Source organism: Eulemur rufifrons, chromosome 20, assembly GCF_041146395.1.
Source record: "Eulemur rufifrons isolate Redbay chromosome 20, OSU_ERuf_1, whole genome shotgun sequence".
In the NCBI taxonomy this organism is placed as follows: Eukaryota; Metazoa; Chordata; class Mammalia; order Primates; family Lemuridae; genus Eulemur; species Eulemur rufifrons.
In genome coordinates, this window is record NC_091002.1 from 29,714,446 (window position 1) to 29,740,330 (window position 25,885).

General features: G+C 34.8%; 1 protein-coding gene and 1 non-coding gene across 4 annotated transcripts in view; both read right to left on the bottom strand.

The window, feature by feature from the left end:
- GPCPD1 (glycerophosphocholine phosphodiesterase 1) overlaps positions 1–25,885 on the bottom strand; it is a 51,441-nt gene that overhangs the window by 5,790 nt on the left and 19,766 nt on the right. For 2 of the 3 annotated variants that reach the window (XM_069495522.1, XM_069495523.1), the window contains exons 2-15: positions 23,417–23,458; positions 20,435–20,558; positions 17,057–17,288; positions 15,040–15,202; positions 14,599–14,731; positions 12,872–12,926; positions 10,334–10,426; positions 8,363–8,440; positions 7,686–7,725; positions 6,295–6,356; positions 4,078–4,143; positions 2,293–2,429; positions 1,663–1,798; positions 978–1,138 (exon numbers count right to left, since the gene is read on the bottom strand). In XM_069495522.1, the coding sequence (XP_069351623.1) occupies positions 978–1,138; positions 1,663–1,798; positions 2,293–2,429; positions 4,078–4,143; positions 6,295–6,356; positions 7,686–7,725; positions 8,363–8,440; positions 10,334–10,426; positions 12,872–12,926; positions 14,599–14,731; positions 15,040–15,202; positions 17,057–17,218 (1,286 nt within the window). In that variant the 5' untranslated portion in view covers positions 17,219–17,288; positions 20,435–20,558; positions 23,417–23,458. Of the gene's footprint in view, positions 1–977; positions 1,139–1,662; positions 1,799–2,292; positions 2,430–4,077; positions 4,144–6,294; positions 6,357–7,685; positions 7,726–8,362; positions 8,441–10,333; positions 10,427–12,871; positions 12,927–14,598; positions 14,732–15,039; positions 15,203–17,056; positions 17,289–20,434; positions 20,559–23,416; positions 23,459–25,262; positions 25,339–25,885 lie in introns of all 3 variants that reach the window. The other variant, XM_069495521.1, reaches the window with a different exon arrangement.
- On the bottom strand, positions 22,082–22,209 carry LOC138401315 (small nucleolar RNA SNORA40). The gene has a single exon (XR_011236474.1). It is a non-coding gene; the product is annotated as a small nucleolar RNA SNORA40 (small nucleolar RNA).

Below are 25,885 nucleotides of genomic sequence, written 5' to 3' on the forward strand. Positions count from 1 at the left end.
GTAATATGAACTAAATCCAAGGACAATCTCTTTTAAAAGCAGGCCTGTGAGAATTTTATCACTTACTCCTGTATGATGCTGCCCAAGTGCAGGCATACCTGTATTGTGCATCACAGGTATTTTGGTTTTTCATCAACTGAAGGTTTGTGGCAATCCCGCAACCAGCAAGGTCAGAGGGAAAGAGGGCTGGGAAGCATGTGTGAGGGAAGGATGGGAATCGGCTTATACAGGGCCTTGTAAGGACTTTGGCTTTTCCTTTAGGTGACACAGAAAACCGTGGGCAAGTTTTAAGCAGCAACATGATCTGACAAAGGTTGAAAAGGCTCCTAGCTGCTGTACTAAGCCTAGATAGGGTAGAGGCAGTCACCAGGGAGCAGGCTACGTCAGTAATCCACACGAGACATGAGGTGACAATAGTAAATGCGGTGAGTAGACAGATAGAAGGTATATTTTGAAGACAGAGCCAACAAGATTTTCTGTATGTCTGGATCTGGGATATGAGATAAAATAACAGAAGCCTCCAAGAATTTGGCCTTGAAAAACTAAACAAATTGTCATTTATACTAAAATCAGGCAGACTACAGAAGGAATAGGTATCGGTACCTGGATATGAAAGTTTGAGGTCAGGGGAATGGTCTGACTTGCAGATATATAAATTTGGGGACATATAAAGTTATGAAAATCAACAGAATTGGACGAGATCACTGAGAAGACTGGTATAGACAAAAAAAGAGAGATCTGGAGGCAGGCAGCCACTCTTACCCACAAGATAACTTAGTAAGTGTGGGTAGAGGCAGTCATCTGAATTTTTAACAATCTTTCCAAGTGATTCCAAAGTTCGAAAAAACCCACTGACAAATGGCAAGATAAACCTCAGGCTGAACTACAGAATTTTGACTTAACTAAGTTTAATTTTATTAGATGAAAACTATACTTTTTCTAACATTCCACAAAAATTTTTCATGAAAAACAAATACCTATCATAAATCAGACCATTAACTCCAAATTCCTTCAATTTCCTTCTGTTATCAGGATCATTGGTAGCATCACCCCAGCAGAATATTACTAGTCCCTTAGCTTTGGCCTCTTGAATATAGGATGGATTTCTGAGCAGGTCTTCAGTATGTACATTTATCCCCTAAAAGAAGAAAAATTAGTCGTTTAGGAAAAAGGAACTTATTAAACTTAAATACTACATGCTCATAATCTAGATGAGTGCTCTATACTCATAGAGAATAGGCAGGAAAATTAGAATTTTTCTGCTGATTTATTTTACATTTTTAATGAATATTTCGCATGTACATATATTTATATTAGTAATATAGTATGTAAACATACAGATATTGAATGCATGGTCCAAAAATTTTATTAATGGAATGCTCTATCAAAACAAGTTTACCATTTAACCATTTGAGATGATTCATAAAATCCATTCATGAAACTAGAAAACTTAATGTAGGCCTGTAAGAAAATTTTTACTTTTCTTCATTTAACTGCTTTGCATTCTAAGACCTAATATTGTCATTTTTAAGTAGAGCTACTTATTCATTATACCTCAGTCAAAACTTTAACCATTAGATATTTAAAGTAATACGAAACCATGTTTACTATTGCTCTAAAAAAAAAAAAATTTTTAAAAGTTAAAATTCAAGCCTAACTTACCAGTAGATTTTCAAACTGGGCAAAGCTCATTGCAATGGGGGTTGTCCGAGATCTAAGGTCCATAAGTTCAGGGTAGATATCAGATTTTCCTTGAGTCAGAAATAATATGGGATATTTGTTCTGCTTTTGCCGAACCCTGAAAAAGACAATTTGAAAAACACTTTTCACTGGGTAGGTAATTGTAATACTCAGTTTTGAAATTTTAGAAAATACTAACAGTATAAAGAAAACAAACAAAAGCATAATCCCATTACTCAGATACAACCACCATTAACACATGTTGCCTTTCAGTCAAAAAATAAAGCTTAAAAATTTTTCATTAGGAGACTTAAAATAGTCTCAAAAATGGTCAGTGAGAAAGCCCTAGAGGGCTTACAATCTGGTAAGGAGGATGTGACGTGCCTGTAAAATAAAACACAGAGTGTGTGGCACTAGGACCCAGTAGGTGTGGACGGCACAGCAGTAGAGGGCACCCAGCAAGCAGTGATGAATGGACATGAGAATACACACGACCTGAGAGGACAAAGCAAGGGCAAAGCTGGACAACTTCCCCACTGTAAACCACCACTTGTGCCTTAAGTCCTAGATACATTCCAACACTATAGGAGAACAACACTGAGTATTACTCACATTGTGCAAATATCTGCATCAAATGAAGAAAACACTATTCTCCTCTTCCCAGAGTTTTCTAACACAGTTTTCAAAATTATATCCAAAAACAGATTCATGTCAAAATATGTTGATAAGTTACCATCCCACATTCCATCCTAGGTGAAAGTGAAAGGAAAATGAAAGGCATCGCACATGCAAAAATCACACTGTTTAAAACAAACCTTGTCCAACAATTATTTTACAGATGAGGAAACCTGTGAAGGTACAGTGGCTTGCCCAGCATCACACAGAAATTTAGTGATGGCACAGCAATCATAATTCAGGTGTAGAGACTCTCACAAAAAGCGAACAATTATACCATCAATAGATTTTGCTTTATTAAAGTTAAAATAAAAGCCAAAACTATGGAAATTTAGTCTACTATGATTTTATCTTCATAAGCTATAGGACACTTCATTTGTTAACACAATACAAAAAAAATCTCTATTAATTATGAATTACCAGTTAAAAACCTCATTCGTTGGGTCTTAGGTATATCAAGTACTCTCAAAAATAACTGAAATAATTCAATAAATATAGCCAGGACACCAAGAGTCAGTCCTACTGACATTCAAATATTATATGTTTTATAGATTATAGTCACTAAAATTATTCTAGAAGTTCAGAAAACTAAAAAGAGCACATGGTTGAGCACTTACTATGTTACTATCTTAACCAGGACCAGCTTGTCACAAACAGCATGGTTTGAGAGCAGTTACAGATTATTCTGAACAAGATAAATTCAAGAATATTATTCCAAATGCCCAATCATGAAACCTGTCTTAACTACTTCCCACCCTCCCCCGCACAGCAACCCTCTCACCATGCATCCTATCCATTTATACATACCCCTCTCTCCTACATTCAATAGTTAAGTTGTTGTTTTCCTGACTAGAACATAAGTACCAGAAAGGCAAGGCCTTACTCTGTCTTGTTTGCTACTTCAGCACTCAGAAAATGCCCAGCTCCTAGCAGCTTTACAAAAAATATTTGCTGAACAAATAAATGACTAAATTTCGGAGTGATTTATAACATAACTATAGCAATTTCCTTTCCTGGGTACCTATTACTAGCTACTGCTACCCAACAGAAAACTGCTTAGAAAATTGTTTAAAACGTATTTTTAGATGGGGATAAGAAAATAAAAACTAGACTGGGTGTGGTCGCTTACACCTGTAATCCTAGCACTTTGGTAGCCTGAGGCTGGAGGATGGCTTGAGCCCAGGAGCTTGAGACTAGCCTGAGCAAAACAGCAAAACCCCATCTCTTCAGAAAAAAAAAAACAACACAAAAAAAACAAAATTAGCTGGACATAGTGGAACATGGCTGTAGTCCCAGCTACTTGGGAGGCTGGGGCAGGAGGACTGCCTGAGCCCAGGAGTTTCAGGCAGCAGTGAGCTATGAGCAACAAAGCAAGACCCTGTCTCAAAAAGAAGAAAAAAAGAAAAGAAAAACTAAATCAGAGCATAGTGACTGTCCACTTTATAGGATGCCCAGAAACCAACATGTTAATGTGCACACAAGGTACGTGTAAATTTAAATTTCTACTATATTCATCACTAATTTTTAAGTACTCACATATGAGTGTAAGTGTAAGACATGATTTAAAAGGTCCAACAAGCATTGTGCTTGATGGAGAAAACCACAGAAAGATTTTAGTTTCACTTATTCCATTAACACAAAAAGATATAAGAAAAAAAGAATTTTTTAGAACAGAGAGCAGTAGAGAGGAAAGAAGAATGTGTTGCCTACAGAATTACTTACCCTTTGTTGGCAGATCCATTTTATTTCTATATTAAACCCTACATCCTCTGGCAAAGACTCTAAAACCTAGAGTTTTGTTTGTTGGTGGTGAATTTCATTTAAGATGAGATGGATGGCAGAACAAGAAAACAAAGAAAACACAATTATTACAAAAAGCAATCAATAAGAATACATCACTAGTAAGAATAAAATGTTTTCTGTGTTCGGCATAAATCACTATTTTTTCTAATACTCAAACTAAGAACCTGGTTGGTGGTTACTATGCTCAGTAAGAAAAGTCAAAAGAAATTAAACAGCAAAAGCAGTAGTCTCAGGCAGTATCTGTGGTAACTAATCACCATCACTACCACCAAGATGGATCCTTAACTGAAATCCTTTTCACCACTACTGAACATCTAAAGTGAGCTGTAATAAGACGGGCAACAGCATGAATTCAAGATGACATTTGACACGTTTTCCAAATTGCATTTGGGTATGTCAATCTACTTTACTAAGATTTAATTATATAAGAAACCATGATTTTGAGCTTGTTTTGTGATGATAATGCTCAACAAATACCATGTTGATTACTCCCTGAAAAGATGTATCCCAAATGAAAGACTGCATTGAGGCTCCTAAATCATTTAATATGCATAATATATATGGTATTTAATTTTATAATGCAAATAAATGCATACAAACAGAATAGTATGGTGGTAGGAACACAGCCTGCAAATTGGGTGACCTGGGTCTAGCCCTGGGTTTACACTAACCAGCTCAGCTGCATGTAAAGTCAGTGCCTAAAACAGTTTTTTGCAGGGCCTTTTCACTTTCTTTTCCTTTATCTAAAGTCTTATTTAACACACCTGTCACCATGCTTTTATTGCACTGATGCAAAATTAGAGAGATAAGGATAATAGTGCATCATAGTGTTGACACTGTTAAACATCAAATCTGCAGAAAGACTATCTTTATACTGAGACATTTGGTCTTTTCTCAGTGTTACAATTTCTTTATGATTAATGGATGGTGGCAGCACAGTGACTGAGTTAGTGTGTGTGTGTGTGTTTAACTTATTTGGATAAATAAAAGTTATCAAACCTCTAATACTATTAAAAATTTGTTTTGTTCTATGATTCATAGTCTGGGAATCATGAAATTTCTAAGCAACAAATGAGTTTTAGAGTTTTGAACTAGAAGGAATAATCCCACTTAGCTGGACTTCATAAATATCTGTAAAATTATACAAATCATGTTTCAAATACATGAGGAAAATGTCCATTTTAAGGGCTCTCTGGTAACATCCTTGTTGCAGAGTGAATAATCAATACTTCATTTACCTTTAACCACTGAGATTTTCTTTAATGATTTAGACTGTTTTATAAAGTCTTCTTCAGGTAATACATACCTAAATATTTCAACAAAATACCTTCATTATAGATTATTTACTGTCACTTTTTTGTCTAAATCATACACATACACACACCCACTTTAGCAACCAGATAAATTACTAGCTAAATTCTACTAAGTTAATAAGCTTCTCTCCCAAACATACATTTCCCTATCATGTTAAACTAAAATGATCTATTTTTGCTGAAGAAATTCACTGCACCTGACATTATCAGAAAAAGTGAAGAAGATCAGAATTTAAGAAAGATCAATGGAACAAAAGTAGACACAGAATTTCTCTGGCATCTATGTGGGCCTTCCCGATACTGAAAAGGGATTCAGGTATGAATTGTGTCTAATTTTTAAGTCTTCAAGGCTAGTTTTTGCTTATACTTTTTCAGAGTAAATTCTTGAAATTTATGTCTTAAGTAACACAAGGATACTTATTTTCTTTGGTTGGAGAATTTCGTTTCTTTCCAAATGCTAAGGAACAGCTTTAAATATTGTAAAAATGCCTCTCCCACCATCACATCTTCTACCCACCCCTTTTTCTGTGTCCTCTGCTTCCTTTTTTTACACAGAAATACATGAATTTGCTATTCTTATCAAATCAACCCATTGAGATGGGAATTTTTATTCCTTTGAGCAGATAAGTTACTTAAAAAAAAAAAAAAAAGAGTACCACAGACAGACTACACAAGAACATATCTTCTCTAAAATGCACAATGATGCTTTATATTAATATCTTTAACACAGCCTTTAGTATCCATTGAAGAGATCAAATTAAATTATTCAGATATAATAGAATTAAGGAGATGGCCTTCCCCTGGTTTTCCTCAAAGAACTTACCATCTTAAGAGAAGGAAATGGCTGATTTTCAGAAAAGGAATTTTCCTCCACAACTACGGATTCTAAAATTTTAAAATACAAAAATTCAGTAAATGCCACTATATCACTAAAATCTTTTCCTAAATCCTTAAAGAGGGAGAGAGTGCACAAGCCTACAGCTGAGTGATTATGAGACTCTTTCAAATATAGCATTTTTTAAGGCTCTTGTGTTTACTTTTAACCATTAAAAACTTCATTTTCTAAATAAGAAACTTTCATGAAAACTAGTTTGCAACATTTAATATGAACACCAGACTCTGTAGTTCCATGAGTGATTATTCTTATAAAAATTGTAATATAATACATTATTCTTTAAAAAGCAGTCATAAGCAATGATTTGTTACTTTCTCAAAGAATTAAGAGCTGTGTCATTTTGCTAAGACTTCTGTGTGAAATACCAAAATCAGTTTAGTAATTAGCAATTAAGAAGTACAAGTAGTCCTAAAACTAAAGCTACTAACTGTGCTTTTGCTACCATAATCATTATCTTAAGACACAGTTTTTCCAAAAGAGAAAAATTAAAATATCAAGTTTTTCTAAAAACAAAACCAAATATGTATTACCAATTCAAAGATTAAAATCATATAAAAGCTTCCAGCTGAATAAATTAATGGTAAAACTCATTTTACTATTAATAATCATGAAATATCTGTAAACATATGCAGTGACATTTAAGCTCTGGGTGAGTCTAATCTTAAGCACTTCTCTATTTCTTCATAAAGGTATTCAAACTGTACTGTTATCACAATTATAGACACGTATCTATGGAGTACCTAATATATGTGGGGCACCATAAAATTTTCTGGAAGATAAAAACACTTCCTACCCTCACGAGGCTGTTCTATTGAAGAGACAGTACATATAAAAAAATAAATTGCTTAAAAATGGATACGATAAGCCTCAAATGAATGGTACCACTTATTAAATTCCATGGGAGTAGAAAGCAAAGTGAAATGACAAAGGACATGGTAGGCAGAGCAAGCTCTGGGGAAAGTGAGGCACAGAGTAGTTATGTAACCCGCCTAAGTTCATAGCTGGTAAATGATAGAGCTGGGTCAAACCGGCTCTGAAGGTGGTTCTATATTTGATATATACTCCACTTTGTAACGAATAAGAATTTTTGGAGAAGATTGATAGGTACAAAATTATAGAGTTTTGATCAAGCTAAAAAAAAGTAACAAAATGGCATATATTCAGTTGAAAATTAACATATGTAAGGTCTTCACGTCTCTAAAAAATACCTTTACAGGACCTAGTATTATATTCATTAAAATGACCAATGTGAAAATGGGTTTTAAAAATCCTATCAATGCTAATTACGAAATGAAAAATGTTTCCATATTGGTACATACCTTTCCGATCCTTAGATTTTAGCGCAGTCACATGAGCAAGCTAGGAAACATACACACAATACAATTAGGAAAAATTTCTCAGTTTATGAAGAGATGGTTAGCAGAACTATAACTTGCTAACTCTAACTGTTAGCAAGTTAGAGATGACTATAAAATGTGGAATTATCCGATGTTTAATAAGTACTAACCACTGTATATATTTTTATGTGCATTTGATCATGATTCAAATACCAAAGTAGGAAAGAAGAATATTAAAATTCTTAAAGCTACAAAACTGTTTAAACTTAACTGAACATTTTTTAGGTATCTCATGGGGATGGGAAGAGGAACCATGTAAAATTACATGATACAACAAAATATATAAAGATCCTAGAAATTAACATATCTATAAATAACTATCCCATAAAAGGCCTGTATCTAATAGTGATATAAAGTCATAGTGAGAAGGGCTAGCCCCTATGGCCTGTAAAGACTTATGACCTAGTTTGTTCCTTCATGAATGTAAAAACCAAAGCGATTGATGGATACTGTCATAAAAGACAGATGGATCACCACAAACCCATTCTCCCAAATAGAACAGAAGACCAAACAAACAATACACTCTACAGATGTTAAATATATAGTCATCCCCACCTGGAAAGAGAACATTACCATATATAGGGAAGTGCTATTATTACCTTTAACAACTGGAGTTGGTCAAATGTTAATTCCTTTACTGGAATTTCAAATAATTCAACTGGATCAGCATCAAATTTCTAAAAATAAATAAATAAATGAGAAAAATGGACCCTAAATTATTACAGAATATTTACACTAGACAAGCCTAACATCTCAATTGAATTAACAATGAAAATAACTGTTAAGTAGCCATAGTGAGGCTTCTAGGAGCACCCTTCTTACCTAAAACAACCTCTTATATTCTGGCTTTTGTTTCAGTGTAGGTGGGGAGTGTCGGAAGAAAAAAAACAGCTGGGAGAAAGTTGTGGTATAGAAGACACAACTAAGGACGGAGCCAGAAGTCAGTCATTTCCCCTACTGTCTGTTATGTATGTTATACACATTTTATTTAACACATATTCATGCTACATGACTAGGAAATTAACATGAAAGTACTATTAATATAATTAGTTTCTGTCAGTAACTTTCTAAACATTTCTAAGCCTTTTAAACTTAAGTTTGTTTAAAAATAGCTACACAAGCAGTAACACTTAACAAGAACTCTTATCATGTTTCTCTAAATGTGTTCTATTAGGTTTTAGTGCCGTATCGAATGATCAAATGTCATTGTTGAAGGTACCTCTGTCTTAAGGAAATGGATTAAGGTATTACCAATAAATAAATCAACAATCCAACAAACATACTAAAACCCATTACATATACATTCATTCATGTACACCAGTATGAACCTGTATATGCATAAAATTTTTCTGGAAGGATACGTAAGAAACTATTAAACATAACGGAGTGAAAACAAGGGGAAATGGGAAGGAAGATTTTTCATTTTATAATCTCCTAAACTACTTATATTTTTTCTAATGAATGTGAATTGTTTTTAAAGAAAAATACCAGCTTATAAATTAAAACCCAACCTAAAAATACATGCAGTTCACTACTTTTCATTCCCCCAATTAACTCATTCAGGTTCAACCTCAGAGCAAGACAGAGTTGGGTGAAAACAGAGGATCAATGATACTGTTTAACTCTCATAGATTTTTAGAAAGAAATTGCAGCTAGATCCCCATTAATCTCAATCTTTGCTACTAAGATTCTTTACCACTTCATTCCTTCTCATTTCACTTTGCACAGTTCTACTACAGCAAAAATTACCTGGACCATTCGGGATGGAGAACCTGCGATCTCAAGGCCACATGTGGCCCTCCAGATCCCCAAGTGCAGCCCCTCAGACGAATCCCAACTTTTTAATAAATCCCTTTATTAAACGGATTTGTTCTGTAAAATTTGGATTCAGTCAAAAGGCCGCACTCAAGGATCTAAAGCTGCAGGTTTTCCACCCATTTGTATAACAACAATTACAATTCTTTTGACAGGGCAGGATTCTCACTCGTTTGTACAACAATTAGAATTTTTTTAAATTACATGCATTTTCTACTCTCATTTTGGACTCTCCCCCAACACACCCTCCTCTCTGTTCTCTCTAGTTCAGGCTTACCTTACCTTTGGCCCACATTACTGCTCCCCTTTGCCACCAGCCTCTGTCCCCTGACACTCCTATTACACCAGCTACCAAAACATTAGTCTTGAAGTTTAGTTCTGGACATTTCCCTTCCTACCTAAAAAGTCTTTTGTATCTTCCTTAACTCCCTAGCTCTTGAGTCAAAACCCCTCACTGAGGCTCCCCGACTATCTGACTCCAAACCACTTTTCCAGTTTTTTACAGTGGCTCTTCCTGCTTTAGCCAAATTGTACTAGCCCATTAACTTGAGAAAAAACTTGAAACAGAAATAGATGGGAGCCTAGAAAACAAACACTACAACATTCTCTCTCCTCTCCTGCTTCAACACAGTAACAGTGGCAGACTGATACAGGAAACATCTAGAATGTCCCTTTATTAGTAATATAACAAATTGTGTAGTTTCTAAACCTTGGACTTAACAATTAGAATTTATAACCAAGGAATTTCAACATACCTTTTTCATACTCAAACAACAGGTGAGATCATGATATACCACAGGCACAAAGTCCTTTGAAAGGTGTACATCAAATTCTACAAAGGCTGCACCCTGACAGAAGCAAGTATTTGAAAGACATTAGCTGATACACAATACATCTAAAACTACAAGGACATAAAATATTGACCATTCTCTTTAAAATTACAGACCTGTACACAAAAACATAAAACTTCCCCATGAATTACCTAATACTACACCTACACTTCAAGCTTTTTCTAAAAGTGATTTCTTGTCATAAACAATCATTTTTCTCTTTTGCAAAAGTGCAGCAACTTTTTCCTGACCACAAGAATGGGAATTGATCTACATGAAAACACCGAGGACACCTCGGTAGCAGTAAGACCGCCTTAACATGTGTCACCTCTGCTACTGTCATTAGCAGAAATGGAACCTAACAAGAGCGTGGAGCTCAAGGTTCCCTCACTTTGCTGCCTGCTGCCCCTGTATACCTTAGCTGGACAGTGGAACCTCAAAGATAGGGTAAGAAAAAGAATAAGCTGCAGAGCCTCTAAGCTCCGATCCCCAGTGCACCTGAGCAGTTTATAGCCTTTCTCAGCAATATGTCATTGTCGAATTAATGAGGAAGCTATACTGCTGCAGGACATAGAAAACAGAAACAGGCAACAAGAATGACACACATGTCAAATTCCTGATGAAAGACTGAACAGATAAGGATGCTGAGAGTTACAGTTATTGAAGTCAGATCCTTTCTGTCCTATGAATACAGTTAAAGGCTAGGAACATAAACTGATAATACAATTGTGTACATTCACTGAAAGAAAGCCAGCTAGAATCAAAGGAAACAAGGTCTGAGAATTCTGTAATGTTCTGACTGTGACCCACAGAAGTGCTGTACAAGAATGCATGGATGCGTTTCTACCCCTTACGCTGGCTGTAGCCATGAAGGGTGCTTAACTTGTAAGTACACGTGGATCACAGACTAGAACCACAGAAGCTCATGAATCTGGCTATGACGCCTACCTTCCTGAGTGACTTCTGAAGCAGGGAAACTTAGCTCCTTTTAAACAAGACAATAACACAAATCATGTCTACCAAAGAGAATAACCCTAGCACCCCATAAATAGTTCTAACTATTAAGTTGTAGCTTTCTAGTGTAAATGTTTAATTTTAAATAATCACAATCCTTTTGGAAAATAATTTTTAACTGATTTCATCAGAGTATGGAAGAAGGAGGCTCAATGAAATCCTCTCTTGAAAAGCATGAACCAGAAAATTCTGTATCAGGGCCATCACATGTTTACAGTTAATAAAATGATGTTTAGATTGGTTAGCTACAATGAACTAATATTGGTCCCAAATTTTGAATTATAGCCCAATATACTCATAGATTAATATCATTCTTTAACACAAAGATAAAACTATTAAAATTCTTAAAAATTAAGTTACTATAATTCAAGATGCCATAAATTATAAAATACATCATTATTTTATATACCGCTAAGAGAGGGGAAAAATGCTGCCAATTAAACCATGACTCAAAGCTAAGTTGTAAAACCTATTGCACTTTCAGAGATGTTAAACTATTTAAAAATTACCTCTCAGAATAGATGATAGTTCATATAACTGATAAAACTGAAGATGTAACTAATCAAATTTACTCACTGAACTATTTTTAAAAAGGCAACATTTAAGGCATGTGGGAGGCAATGTAGAAAAGGTGGAAATAAAAAAATGAGACATCTGTCTATTTTACTCCTAGTTTCATTTTGGAACATGAGGCTATCTGGTCAGACACCAAAAAATTTGGGGGTATGGAGCGGGGAAACCCAGGTTCTTGATTAAAAATGTCAAGTTGCAGTTGCTTTACATACTAAAAAAAAAAAAAAAAAAAGACTCTAATCCTTCATGATACGTTAAAAAAAAGGAGTTAAGAAATTTAACATAATCCAATTGGTGTGCAATGGTTGAAACTGATATTTTTTTTTTAAGTGTTACATGGAAGCATCATCAAATCCTTCCATAAGCATTATTTCCAAAGTATCTGAATAATTACACTACTCAAGTAGTGAAAACCAGTGCTTAATGAGAATTTTCTTGTCCCAATTGCTCAAAAATTGTTATCTCAAAAAAAAGACACTTATGGGCCGGGTGCAGTGGCTCACACCTGTAATCCTAGCACTCTGGGAGGCCGAGGTGGGAGGATCACTTGAGCTAACGAGTTCAAGACTAGCCTGAGCAAGAGCTAGACCCCGTTTCTACTAAAAATAAATTAGCCAGGCGTGGTGGCACATGCCTGTAGCCCTAGCTACTGGGGAGGTTGAAGCAGGAGGATTGCTTGAGCCCAGGAATTTGAGGTTGCAGTGAGCTGTGATGCCGCCACAACACTCAGGCTGGGGTGACACAGCAAGACTCTTTCCCCTCTCCCGCAAAAAAAATCTGCTTTCAAACTACTAATGCAAACTGGAAGAAACCCCTCAAGCCACATTTCTCTACCTCAGCAATCCAAAATTGTTTAAAGAAAGAATGGTTACTTACATGACTAGCAGCATTTCTTAAAGAAGCAATAGTATTTTCTTGAACTTTAGCCAGCCTAAAATAGAGAAAAATATAGTTATCACAGAATATAGGAAAGATAAATAAACAAATGTAATAGAAAGCCAATTATAATGTATTTTCAACAATGGGAAATGGTACTTATTCTCTATTTTGAGGTTAATTTTACTATCCCCAAAATATGACGGTGGCAATCAGTTGGCTGGTATGTGAGTTTATTCCAGAAATGCAATCTCTAGCACCTATAAGCATTTACAAGCTGAACACAGACATATCCTATACCACAACATATACCTCCCCTGAACTATGGATTTTTTTTCTCGGAGACAAGTGGAGTGACCAATCAGGGAAAATAATCCTTTTCAATGGCATGAAACAGAAACTTGCTCTTTGCAGCGAAGCCTCCAGATGACTTAATATTGGCAGACCATGGGGGAATGGGAAAAGACTGACACACCAACAGGGCAGAAGTATGGGAACTGTATTAAGAACAAGAACGGGATGGGCACAATGACTCATGTCTAAAATCCTAGCATTCTGAGAGGCCAAGGCAGGAGGATCACTTAGGGCCAAGACCAGTATAGGCAACACAGCAAGACTTCATCTCTACAAAAAATAAAAAAAAATTAGCCAGGTGTGGTGTTGTGGACCTATAGTCCTAGATACTTGGGAGGCTGAACCAGGAGGATAGCTTGAGCCCAGGGGTAGGAGGTTGCTGTGAGCTACGATCGTGCCACTGGACTCTAGCCTGGTCAACAGAGGAAAATGCTGTCTTAAAAAAAAAGAAAAAAAGAAAAAAGAACATAAAGCAAGAAAACTTAAACTTATTGTTTTAAGATGGGTCCTGAGAGTGCATCTTCCTTCAGTGGTGATTTGATTTGATTTTTAGACCTTAACAGATCATAATGATCTCCACATATCCCAAAGGTATCCCAGTAACACTTAAAATAAAATGGGGTAGGCCGGGTGCGGTGGTTAAGTGCCTGTAGTCCCAGCTACTCGAGAGGCTGAGGCAAGAGGATTGCTTGAGCCCAGGAGTTTGAGGTTGCTGTGAGCTAGGCTGACGCCACAGCACTCTAGCCTGGGCAACAAAGACTCTGTCTCAAAAATAAATTAATTTATTAATAAAATGGGGTAAGCTTAAAATTTATAGAAAATCTGTGGCAATGAGCAGGTAATTAAATAAACTTGCAAAACCAGAAGGGAAAGACAGCTGCACTAGGCTGGAATCTGTCTTCTGAGAAGAGACAGCATCTTTCCGTTGAGGTCTAGATGAACTAATATTTCTTGTGTTTACTTATACTTTCTTAGAACCATGGTGCTTGGAGCTAAAAGGAATACCAGGGATAATCTTGTCCAAACTCTTCCATTTTATTGATGCGGAAACAGAGACCCAGAGAGGGCAACACGCCAAAAATACGGACCACAACAGAGACACACGGATGTCACAAAACTTTCTGCATCAAGCTTTCCCTCCCGACTTTCCACCTTTAACATCTTTCTCATTACCAATTCAGTAGAATATTATAAAGTCTGAGCAGAATCTTAGGGTTGGTTTCTAATTATTTTGAAATGGTAATCCTAATTGACAAATTACATTTAATTACCCAGGGAATAATAAAATCATTTGACTGTTAGTGGTTCAAACCAATGTAACCTTGCCTAACATAAGCTAGTGCATGCTAACCCTACTCAAATATTCAACCTACTTGGCAGTTGTTGTAGAGTTTCCTGCACCTCGATGGCCAACATCCAATGGTATTCTTGGCTTCCAATACTTGCAAAATGAAGATTTCATGTCACAATTGTATCCCGGTAATGGCTTAATGATTATATAGTCAACTTTCATAGAAAAAAAGAACAGAGGGACAAAGATAAAGATGAGTAAAGAGGCCATTATGAGTTCAAATACATTTAAATAACACTTAAATCAGCCTTATCAATCTTTATCAAATAGAAAAAAAAATCAACTCAAAATTGATTCAAAGTAAAGCTCCTAGAAAATGGTATCTCCTTAAAATTGCTGTATCTGTTAATCTAAAGCAAATTTTTAACTTAATTTTTACCATTCTCAATTTGAAACTACTTAAAATTCTAACTTTATCTTAGCTTATTTGTAAAGGGTCTCCCCACTGTTTCTCCAAACTTACCTCTCACTTTGCCTATTGTTTTCCTGGAATTTCTGCTCATGATGGGAAGAGTAAGAATTCCAGCACTCTTCCCACTCTCAGCAATGGTGGATGATAAGAGGCATGCTGTACCCACATGTCCAGGAAGGGTATCACCTTGAACTATGTGTTCACTGAGATCTTCCTGAAAAAATGAGGTCTAAAATAATCCTAATTCTTAAACTTATATTATTTTCAATTTAAAGATCAAAAAACTACCTTAATGTCAACTCATTCTATGGAAGAGGACTGATAAGAAACATAATCAAACTTATATTCAGGTAATTTAGATGGTTCTTTATAATAAAAGGTATACATTAGGTGAATTTAAAGCACTGCCTATATATTTCTAAATGCTTTTACATTGTAAGACTAAGATATACTTGTAGTGAATTTTTAATGTATATTAGATTCTCCAAAAATTTGTCTATATAAGTGGCACATAGGAACTCTCTAGGAAACCAAATACTTTTGAAAATACACTGGCTATTTTATCAGCCTAGTCTATGAATAAAACTATTACCAAACATGCTAACCATATGAAAGGGAAATTAGGATGCTGAAGAGATTATTAAAAGTTAGGTCCTAAAGGAACAAAGAAATGTTAACCAAAACTTATTTTTATAATGAAGTCTCATAGATCTTATTGCTTAGGTAAGATCAAATTATAGTTTTTTAAAAATGTGATCTTTGAATTTACAAAAACATAAAATGTAAGAGAAAATATTTTAAATCTCATACAATGTAAGGTAGCCAAAAAGCAATTCACAAAGGATGTCTAAAGGCATCAAATTAAACAACTCAAAGATTATAATAATTTTACTGTATGTAACAAGGTTCACTCCACAGGTGTAAAACCATCCCAAATTGCGCTGTTCTCAAGAAACTGTGGCTAGGTGCTCCTGCTGATCAGAACATGTTCCCTATCCTCAAAGATTTAAACTCCAGTCTAGTGGAAATGGGAGTGAAGGTGGCAGAAGAGCTAGCTAGAGGCTAAGAAACAAAAGTACACTTAACTACTGAGCCAGGCACACTGCGGTTAGGACTTTAGGGGAGCCACCAAGTACTATGTAAGGGGAGCATCTGAACGGCCAGTGAGCTAACACAAGTAGCTCCAGAAAGTTGGCAGCTCAGATTCTGAACAAACTGGCATATGTTTTATAACTACTTTTATTATATATTGATAAAATAAAGCCAGACACAGTGGCTCATGCCTGTAATCCCAGTACTTTCAGTGGCCAAGGTGAAAGGATTGCTTGAGCCCAAGAGTTCAAGACCAGCCTGGGCAACATACCAAGACCCGTGTCTTACAAAAAAAATTAAAAAATTAGCTGGGTTTGGTGGCACACGCCTGTAGTCCCAGCTACTTGGGAGACTGAAGCAGGATTGCTTGAGCCCAGTACAATGAACTATGATCACGCTACTGCACTCCAGTCTGGGTGACAGACCCTGTCACTCACTCACTCACTCCATCTCCCCCCCGCCCACCCCCAACACACAGCTCCTGTCACTCACTCACACACACATGCACAAATCAAGTAAGGTTGCAAAATAAGTCCACTGTCACACTGAATCCTCATAATAAAGCACCTTGATAAACAACAGAAGACTTCTTTCCTCAAGACGACCCCTCAATCATGCTACTTACATCAGGTTGTTCAAGATAGACAGCCTGCCCAGCCCTCTATTTATTCTTACAGGCTCCTTTGGATACAATTCATTTACATTTAGATTATTTAAGAGACAGACATCAAAACATCTAGTCTTAATTTGAAATATCTATTCTGCTAAAGTTCTCTTAATCATATTCTTAACTATACCTGAGTATGTCAACTCCAAATTTTTAAGCCTCCTAAAGTGTACAGAGGCATAAACATCTAAAACGTTTTATGAATCATGACTTTTACACAAATTGGGTTAAAATAAAAATCAAAATACATGTAAAAATAAGCTTACGCCTGTGTTCTTTGTCAACTCCCTCAATGAAGTATCTGCTTACCTCAAAAAAATCAAAGATGAGTTCCAGGTTATCTGGTTCCATTGTCTGTATGCTATACTCTGTCCAGCGATCGGGCTGTAGTCCATAACCACACTCTGGCTGTGAATGCCTGCACTTGAACTCATTGTCACTTATTAAGGATATCTCCAGGCTATTGGACATTTTGTGAAGAACAGTGGGAGATACCCTATCATCGTCATCTTCTTCCAGACCCTCCAGTGTCAGCTTTACCCTGCATATTAAGAAAAAACAATGAAATGCAAAAAGTAGCACAGAAGAAAAACTTAAATACAAATGTTACCTAAATGCTGAATTTAAAAGTGCTCCCCAAACATGCTAAATCTTCAAATAACAATATGTTACATATAGACTACACATTCTACAGGTTAAGTCATTACATGTTTTATAAAATACTGTTATTATCTACATATATTTCTGCAAAGAATTAAAATAGGATAAATGACCATTATGCCTACTACAGTTAATTCTTTTGTTTTTTTAATGACTTTAAAGAGATATTTATGATCATCCTGTTTATAAATGGCTACCTCAATTTCTTAACCTTCAAAAAATACGAAGTCCTTTTGATAGGTTTCACAAATATATATATGTATAACAAGCACAAAATTGAAACATATGCTGTTAGCATGTATTAAAAGACTTAGAAGTAGAGGTTTAAATTGAAGATTTCTCCCTTAGCTTATCACAGTGAAAGTCCAGGTACTTTGTGAAAACTATATTACTAAAGAAAAATGTTGTTTTATACATATATATAAAATGAAATAAATAAACCAAGAGTGTAAAACTCTTACAGGCCTCACAGCAACGAAAACAAAGACAAGTTACCCAAGTTATAGAGCCACAAAGACTAGTCTATTCCCAATGAGAAGCAATTATTTGCACTGAGCACTTGTAAGGACAATAAGTAAACTCAGTTCTGGAATATTTCTTGCACCAATTGAAATATACGTAGATTAAACATTTTAATACTATACTATTAATATAGGGAACAATGTTATTATAAAGAGTAACAATGGAAATACAAAAAATTTTCATTTTAGATTTAAATGGGATTTATAATACAAATAATAAAACTGTATTAGAGGGGCCTGCTCTCTCCGTATAACCTCTTGCCCCCAACCATGTCTTATAGCTACATTATTCTGAGGTCTCCCTGAGGGGTCAGCTATACAGATTATTCCATTAGAACACTGTTTTATAATCACACTATAAAGCCATAAGTGCATTTTGATAACCCAGAACAAAAATCACCATCTCTTTTCTGAAACCAGACTCTTAGGAATGGTTCCGGACAACTAACTCTATTGGTGAGCCTGAAAGAGCAAACATTCTGTAACAGGATATACGGAGAGACTGCAAATGGACAGAAATGAACAGGCAAGAGAGGCATGCCAACGTTGGCAGAAAAGCCAATTTTACTAAAACAAACCAAAAAAGTTTAAAGGGAAGAGATCTGTGAAAGAACTTAGTTTATGTTACACTGTTAAAGGTTTTCTTCAAATAGCTATATAAGTGTTATAGCCTATCATAAAGAGACTACATGCTTTCCACTTACCAGTGTAGTCAATGGAAAAAAGAAATGTATGTTTAAAACTTAGTGGTAATGAGATGCACATCCAGTGTTTTGTTTAAAATGTACAAGCTAAGCCAGGTGCAGTGGTGTATGCCTACAGTCCCAGCTACTCGAGAGGCTGAGGTGGGAGGCTGACTTGGGGCCAGAGGTTCGAGGCTGTAGCGCACTATGATTGCGTATATGAATAGCCACTGCACTCCAACCTGTGCAACAGAGACTCTGTCTCTTAAAACAAAGAATAAAATGTTGCCAAGGTTTTTTTGGTTTGTTTTTAAGGACACAGTCTCATTCTGTCCCCCAACCTGGAGTGCAGTGGCCCAATCACAGCTCACTGCACAACCTTAAACTCCTGGATTCAAGCAATCCTCCCACCACAGCCTCCCTGAGTAGCTAAGACTACAGGTGCACACCACCATGCTCAGCTACTACTAACCTTTTTAAAGTCCTGATGTCCTTGTGGACAAATTTATTTCTTACCCTTTGAAGGCTCAGTCTAGCATTAATATCAATTTGGAGAAAAAAGATGACCAGAATACCAATCTCTAGCTATGCACAATTATTTCAATAGGAATCAAGTCATTTAATTTATAGAGCCTAACTAAATATGGTTATAAGATGATATCCAATTTAAGCCTAAGAAAACAGTAATATATGCAAACGCTCAAAGTGATTTCTATATAAATAATAATGTATTTAGAAAATAAGGGGATTTCCAAAAAAAGAGAGAAAGAGAGAGAGAGAGAGAACGGCATAGGACTCAGTATTTATTTGCATTCCAATCAGATCCCCAACTATTAATTATCTATTAATTTCTTAACTGCAGCCAAGGGAAAAAAATCTTAAGAGCCAACCCATCAAACTTTTATCTTTCACTTCTATTTCAAGGTCTTATTCTAATAAGACAATTTACAGCTGTAACACAATTTATTTGCTTCTTTTAAATAACATGTAAATAAAACATTCCATCATGGAAAATTGACAACTTAGAGAAAATCTTTGAGGTCAAATGCACTTTGCAGATGAACCATGTGGTCCAATGACTTTGGTTCTTTAGAAGCAAAGCAGAGGCCTAGGAAAGCTAAGGCAAAGGGACAAGGTACACCCAAAACCCTCTACTCACTATCAGAACAGCCAACACCAAGGGATTGTAAAGTGCTACCCACCCTTTCCCTTCCCTGTTTTATGACTATAATATATAAATACTATATTTAAACAATTATGGTAAAATATTTATGGATTTACAAACTACAATGTTACTATAAATTTTATTATGAAGATAGTAAGTATTGTATTTATTATCAATTACTCTCTAAAATTGATATGGGCTTAAAAAGAAACTAATCTGGAACTGCTATGATAACTTCTACCTTCATGGAAAATTTTTATTTTTAAGCCACAGTAAAATTTAGAATGCTGAAGAGTATTTCCAATAATTATTTTCTCTGTTTATGCCATTCTCCCCTAATTTAACACAAAATCATTTCCATTATATCCATTTTTAAAACTATTTATTACTAAATGATAGAGACTATAAAGATATTAGCTTAGGAAAAACCAATTTATTTTGTTCTGATTCTGGAGATTAAGACTAATTTACGTATGTGTAACAGTAGCAATCTGGGAGTGGGGGGGAGTAGTTCACTACTACAGACTTTACAGTTATCAGAACATGTAACATTATAAGTGTGTTTTGTTCTTAGTTTATACACTTAAACCAAATGGGTCTTAAATCTATATCATTAGTAAAAATAAAAGGCCTAACTAACAAATATACGCAGTCATACCTAAATCTAGATTTTTTAAATTTTTTCTTGGTTATTGACACGGGAGGTTTCTCAGAATAATGCAAGCGTAATCTTATTTCAGTCTGACATGTCAGCCATCCAGAATCCAGAGTTTCAACACCATCTGGCAGAGTAAATATGAAGAACAGTCATTATTATACATATTTTTTGAAACAACCCAGTAAGTACCAAATGCATATTGACAATTCTTGTTCACATTCACATTTTAATACATAGAAGTTACATAACACCGGTACTTTTCTCCCCAAAACAAATGTACAGGCAATCTTAAATTTGTCATTGAAAAAGAACTTTTATGTGAAGTAGGGAGAAAAAGTTAAAGGACTATTAACAATTAGCTATGCTTTAGCAACTTAAGTTAAAATATTCATATTGAATCCATGATTAAAATAATATAAATCTGTTTCAGAAAGGGCACACGTTCCAAGATAGCCTCTAACGTAGCAATTGTTCTCATGGGGATTATTATTATGCTCCCAAAGCTTCACATGAGATATTTAACTAAAACAAGTTATGCCAGTAGTGCTAGTGGTTTGAGACATGAGAACAAAATTGCAAGTCAATTCTGTATTCTCACGTTTATATATTCTGTTATAAATAAATTACATGATTGTGATGACACTGTGTTAGCATTAACTTGAAGTTACTGGCTAGGAGTGGTGGCTCATGCCTATAATCCTAGCACTCAGGGAGGCCGAGGCAGGACAGCTTGAGCTCAGCTTGAGCTCAGGTCTTAGAGACTAGCCTGAGCAAGAGCGAGACCCTGTCTCTACCAAAAAGAAAGGAAAAAAAAAAAAAAACAAAACCCAGCCAGGCATTGTGGCGTGCCTGTAGTCCCAGCTACCTGAGAGGCTGAGGCAGGATTGCTTAGAGCCTAGAAGTTGGAAGTTGCAGTGTGCTACAATGATACCACTGCACTCTACCTAGGGCAGCAGAGTTGAGACTCTTGTCTCAACAAAAACAACCAAACACCTCTCCTCACAACCTCCCACCCCTTTAATTAAAACAAAAAAAAAAAAAGAAAGAAAAGAAAAGAAAAGAAAAGAAAAGGAAAGGAAAGGAAAGGAAAGGATAGTTACTAACACAGGTAATAAAATTTTCGTAAATACTGGAGAAGCTGTTGATGTTTTGGACCTACACTATTTCATCAACAGGACTGTGTATATTAAGAAATTTCTCTCCTTAGTATAACTTAAGAATGTTTAAAAATTGTCAAATTTTTAACGTTGTTTTCAGAAAAAGACAAAGTTGGAGAAATAGCTTTCCATCCTGAAAGTGAACTAAAGCTGAAATTAAGACAAAGCAACTAAAAACTGAGGCATGAAATGCTATGCTTTAAACCATGAACAGTAATTAACATGTAATAGAGGGACATGCCATGCATTGCCACTGAAAGGAGAAAACTACTCCTCCACAAAGAAAGTTCTCCAAAACATGTAGCATCAATATTATCGTTTGTAAATATTAAAAAAAAGGAGAAGACTCTAAAATAATTACCACTAAAGCTATTCAAACATTTTAGACAATCTTCTGATATAATATAAACAACCCCAAACAAAATCAAAGGAAAGAAGTTAAATTCCTTTTTTTTTTTTTGGTTTGGTTTTTTCTTTTTTTTCCCCTCATAATATTCCTTCTTATATGTATCAAAACTCATACTGAACAATGAGTTCTGTGTTGCAAAAGAGGATTTATTTTTTGCACCTATCTATAAGTCTTTGTCCACAAGTTAGACAAAAACAAATACAAGTGCTGTAAGAAGCTAAATTCCTAACAGAAGACTGCCAGAGCATGTACATTTCTAATGCACATAAACATACATACATAATAAAACCAAAACCAAAACACTCATGCCCTGTCATTTCCAGTGCTTAACAGCATGGGAACAGCACTGGTTAGCAGCAATTTATCTCTGATTCAGAGTCAGCAGGCACACATTTGCCAACCCCCTTTCTACTTTTTGACTCCTATATAGAATCTAAAATGAGAATGCAGTTTACCATGATAACCCTGATACACCATAAAAATGCTAATCAGTAAAGAAAATTTGAGTTCTCAGGCCATATACAGTATTTACTAAAGCAGAAAAGTATACAGATACATAACATTTTCAACATATTCAGAAGTTAAAGCATTTTCTACTTTATTGTAAATGAATTTTTAAAGACTCAGAATTACTGGAACATTCAGGTTAGTCTGCGGGATTTTACTGCAAATGCATATCCAAGCACAAAAATGCACTCTGCCTAAGAGTAATGTTTCACATTTTAGATGTTTAGAATCGTTAATATAATTTCAAATACAATAGAGTTTTAAAAAGAGATGCTATATTAATAGTTAAATGTACAATATGCTTTAAAATTAATTACATAAAATCACGTGCCTGAAATCACCAAATTAAAATCAAAAGGATAAAAATAATAAAGCATAAAAATTATATTGGAAACTAATCATTATTTAACAGAATGTATTTGTTTCTTGGATCTAGTCTCTATTTTCAAATCATACTACAGTTATGCATCGCTTAACAACAGAGATACATTGAGAAATGCATCACTAGATGATTTGTCTTGGGAACATCAGTGTACTAACACAAACCTACATGGTATAGCCTATTGCTCCTACACTACAACGCTGTATGTCATGTTATTATACTGAATATTATAGGCAATTATAACACAATGGTAAGTTTTTGTGTACATAAACATAGAAAAGGTAATGCATTGCACTATGATGTTACGACAGCTACAACATCACTAGGCTAGAGGAATTTTTGGTTCCATTATATCTTATGGAATCACTGTCATACATGCAGTCAGTCTTTGACAAAAACATTGTTATGCAGCACATGGCTGTATGTACTGTTTCCCTGTGCCCTATATTTTCCTATATTTCCAATGAAATGTAAAGTAACATCTTAATCATATCAGCAAACATTTAAAAAAACTTAGTCTCACTTACTATGGATTCCAAATTGTCCATCGTCAATAAGAATTTCATTTTCTAGAATTTAAGGAAAATAGAAAACCTAGTTAAAACTCATGATGTATACAGAATGAAAAATTGAGAAACTACCCACCTTAAGGTTTAAAATATTAAATCTACAACTTGAAAGCAGCCCAAAGTGAATAAGCATATTTATTGTAGCCCTCAATAAAGAATTCCCTTTTAAGGAGACTAGCAAACAGTAATAGTTCTTACATACTTTGGTGACTATTCATATCATAAGAAAGAGAAAGAAAACTCCTCAGAGAGGTGCTCTAGAGGCACTGGGATGAACTTCTACACTCACCCATATACAAGACTAACAGGTTGCTGGACAATCATAACTCCTTGTCGGTTTTTCAAACCAAAGGTCTTGGCACAATTAAAATGCTTATTCTTATGTAGCACATTCTGAACTTGTCTAAATTATAATTCTCCTCAAACCCCCACTATTCCCTACACCCAGCTAAAAGCTTTACAAACAGCATAAACTTACCTTTATATACAGAGCTGTGAGGAGCTACCAAAAGAAGAGTAAATGCTAGCACATCCCCTACTCCTAACAAATTCAAATTGAGAATAGCTGTAAAGCTCCACCCCTCTGAGTAAAATACAAATTATCTTCCCTGCCTAATTCCCTTTCCAGTTTACTTTAACATAAGTATGAAATATTTGTCAAAATAAATGTGATAGTCCCTAATAAAGATTCTCTAGATTTCACACAGCTTTTAAGTTCAAAAGTTCTATTTCTCAAAAGTATAAAATATATTTCTTTCTAAACAGACAAAATCATCCAACTTCTCACAATAAAAAAATACAGATGCTTTAAAATACAAATTGTTTTTTAAATGTTTAATACCTAATATGTTCCAACCTCAGTATGGGACTATAACAATTTTAAGTATACGATCATAAAAAGTCTAAATACACTATCAAAAACATATTAAAACATACAAAAAGAAAATCCAATAAAGAGGATGGAATGAGATATCTGTTTAAACAAGATGTGCCCTTGCTACAGGGTAAAGAAGAAACTTTCATTGCTTTTTAATCTAAGCTAGTAAACCAGCAAGCCATTTAATTATCTTTAAATTTTAACTTTACCTAAAAACTAAGCAATGAGTCAATTTACAGATGATAAAGTAGGTAATTTAATGTATGTGAAATGAACTTCAAATTCTATTTTCAATATGGACAAGGAAATTAAAAAAATACTTGTATGAAGAGAAATGCCACAGGCATATAAGACTAAATAATTTTTTTAAATAAAATAAAACCCCTCTGAATATGAATGTTAGCATAGCCAGCAGGGAATTTAAGTAAATTAAATATATTGTCTACTACAACAAAGAAATTTGAGTTCATTCATACAAGTTTATTGACATATTTACTAGTTTAAAGGGTATAATAACTTATTCTATTACTCTACTGTTCAAAGTTAAAAATTTAAGAGTCTTTGTTCTGGATCAATTCTTTCCTCAAATGTTCTCTAAGCAAGTATCAAATAGAGCCATGGATGTTACATCAAGAAGAATGGTATCTTAGAAACTTTCTAACCACTCCATATGAAATAAATTAAATTACTCTAACCCAAGAAAATAAAAATAACTAGGCAAGCATTTCTAATTAAGTTGATACAGGCAATTAAAAACTGTTTAGTTTTGAAAGTAAGATCCATGAAATGCTCAGTGAAATTTGTAGTACTGACAATGCATTGACTTTAAACTTTAGAATAAAAATTTATTAAATCCCACTAAGCCATTGTGCAGCATATTAGTAACTTTATGCATATGCCTCAAACAGATGCAGTTAATGCCCATACCTAAAGGGGTTATTGATCGTGGTTGTAGATGAGTCTCCCACTTGTGAACTATGACTTGACATGGACCACCGATAGTCTGCAATTTAAAAGTTAAACGTCTGCAATAATTTCTTATATCTTATTTTCTACCCATGACTCCGTTAGATGTTTGTGTCCTAAGTCTTATGCTAAATATGAGACCAAGAGATTCATCTTGGTAATTATCAATATTATATGCCAAAAATCAGAATGTACCAGGTCACAAAACATGATGAAATGCTGGAAGAAAATTAAGAGTGAGGCAGTAAACAAAGAAAAATGAGATAACTGGCACACAAAACTGTTTTAAACCCATTCTTAAATCTGCCCACAATTACTCAATGTTTTTCAAAGAAATTTTAATTTTAACTGATATTAATTCTGTCCTAAGTTAAACACCAAATATACAGTCAATGAGGTATTCCTAGATAAAGCATCCACCTCCTACTCTGTTTAAGTAAGTCTCCAAGTGCTTTAAAAAAACCAAATCTAAAATAGTAGAAATAGTAGGTACAAGTACTTCCAGATCAATTATCACAGGGAGCTAACAAGAATAAAGTTCTTATTTTAAGAATAATTTAAATGGAAAATAAGAAGAATATCAG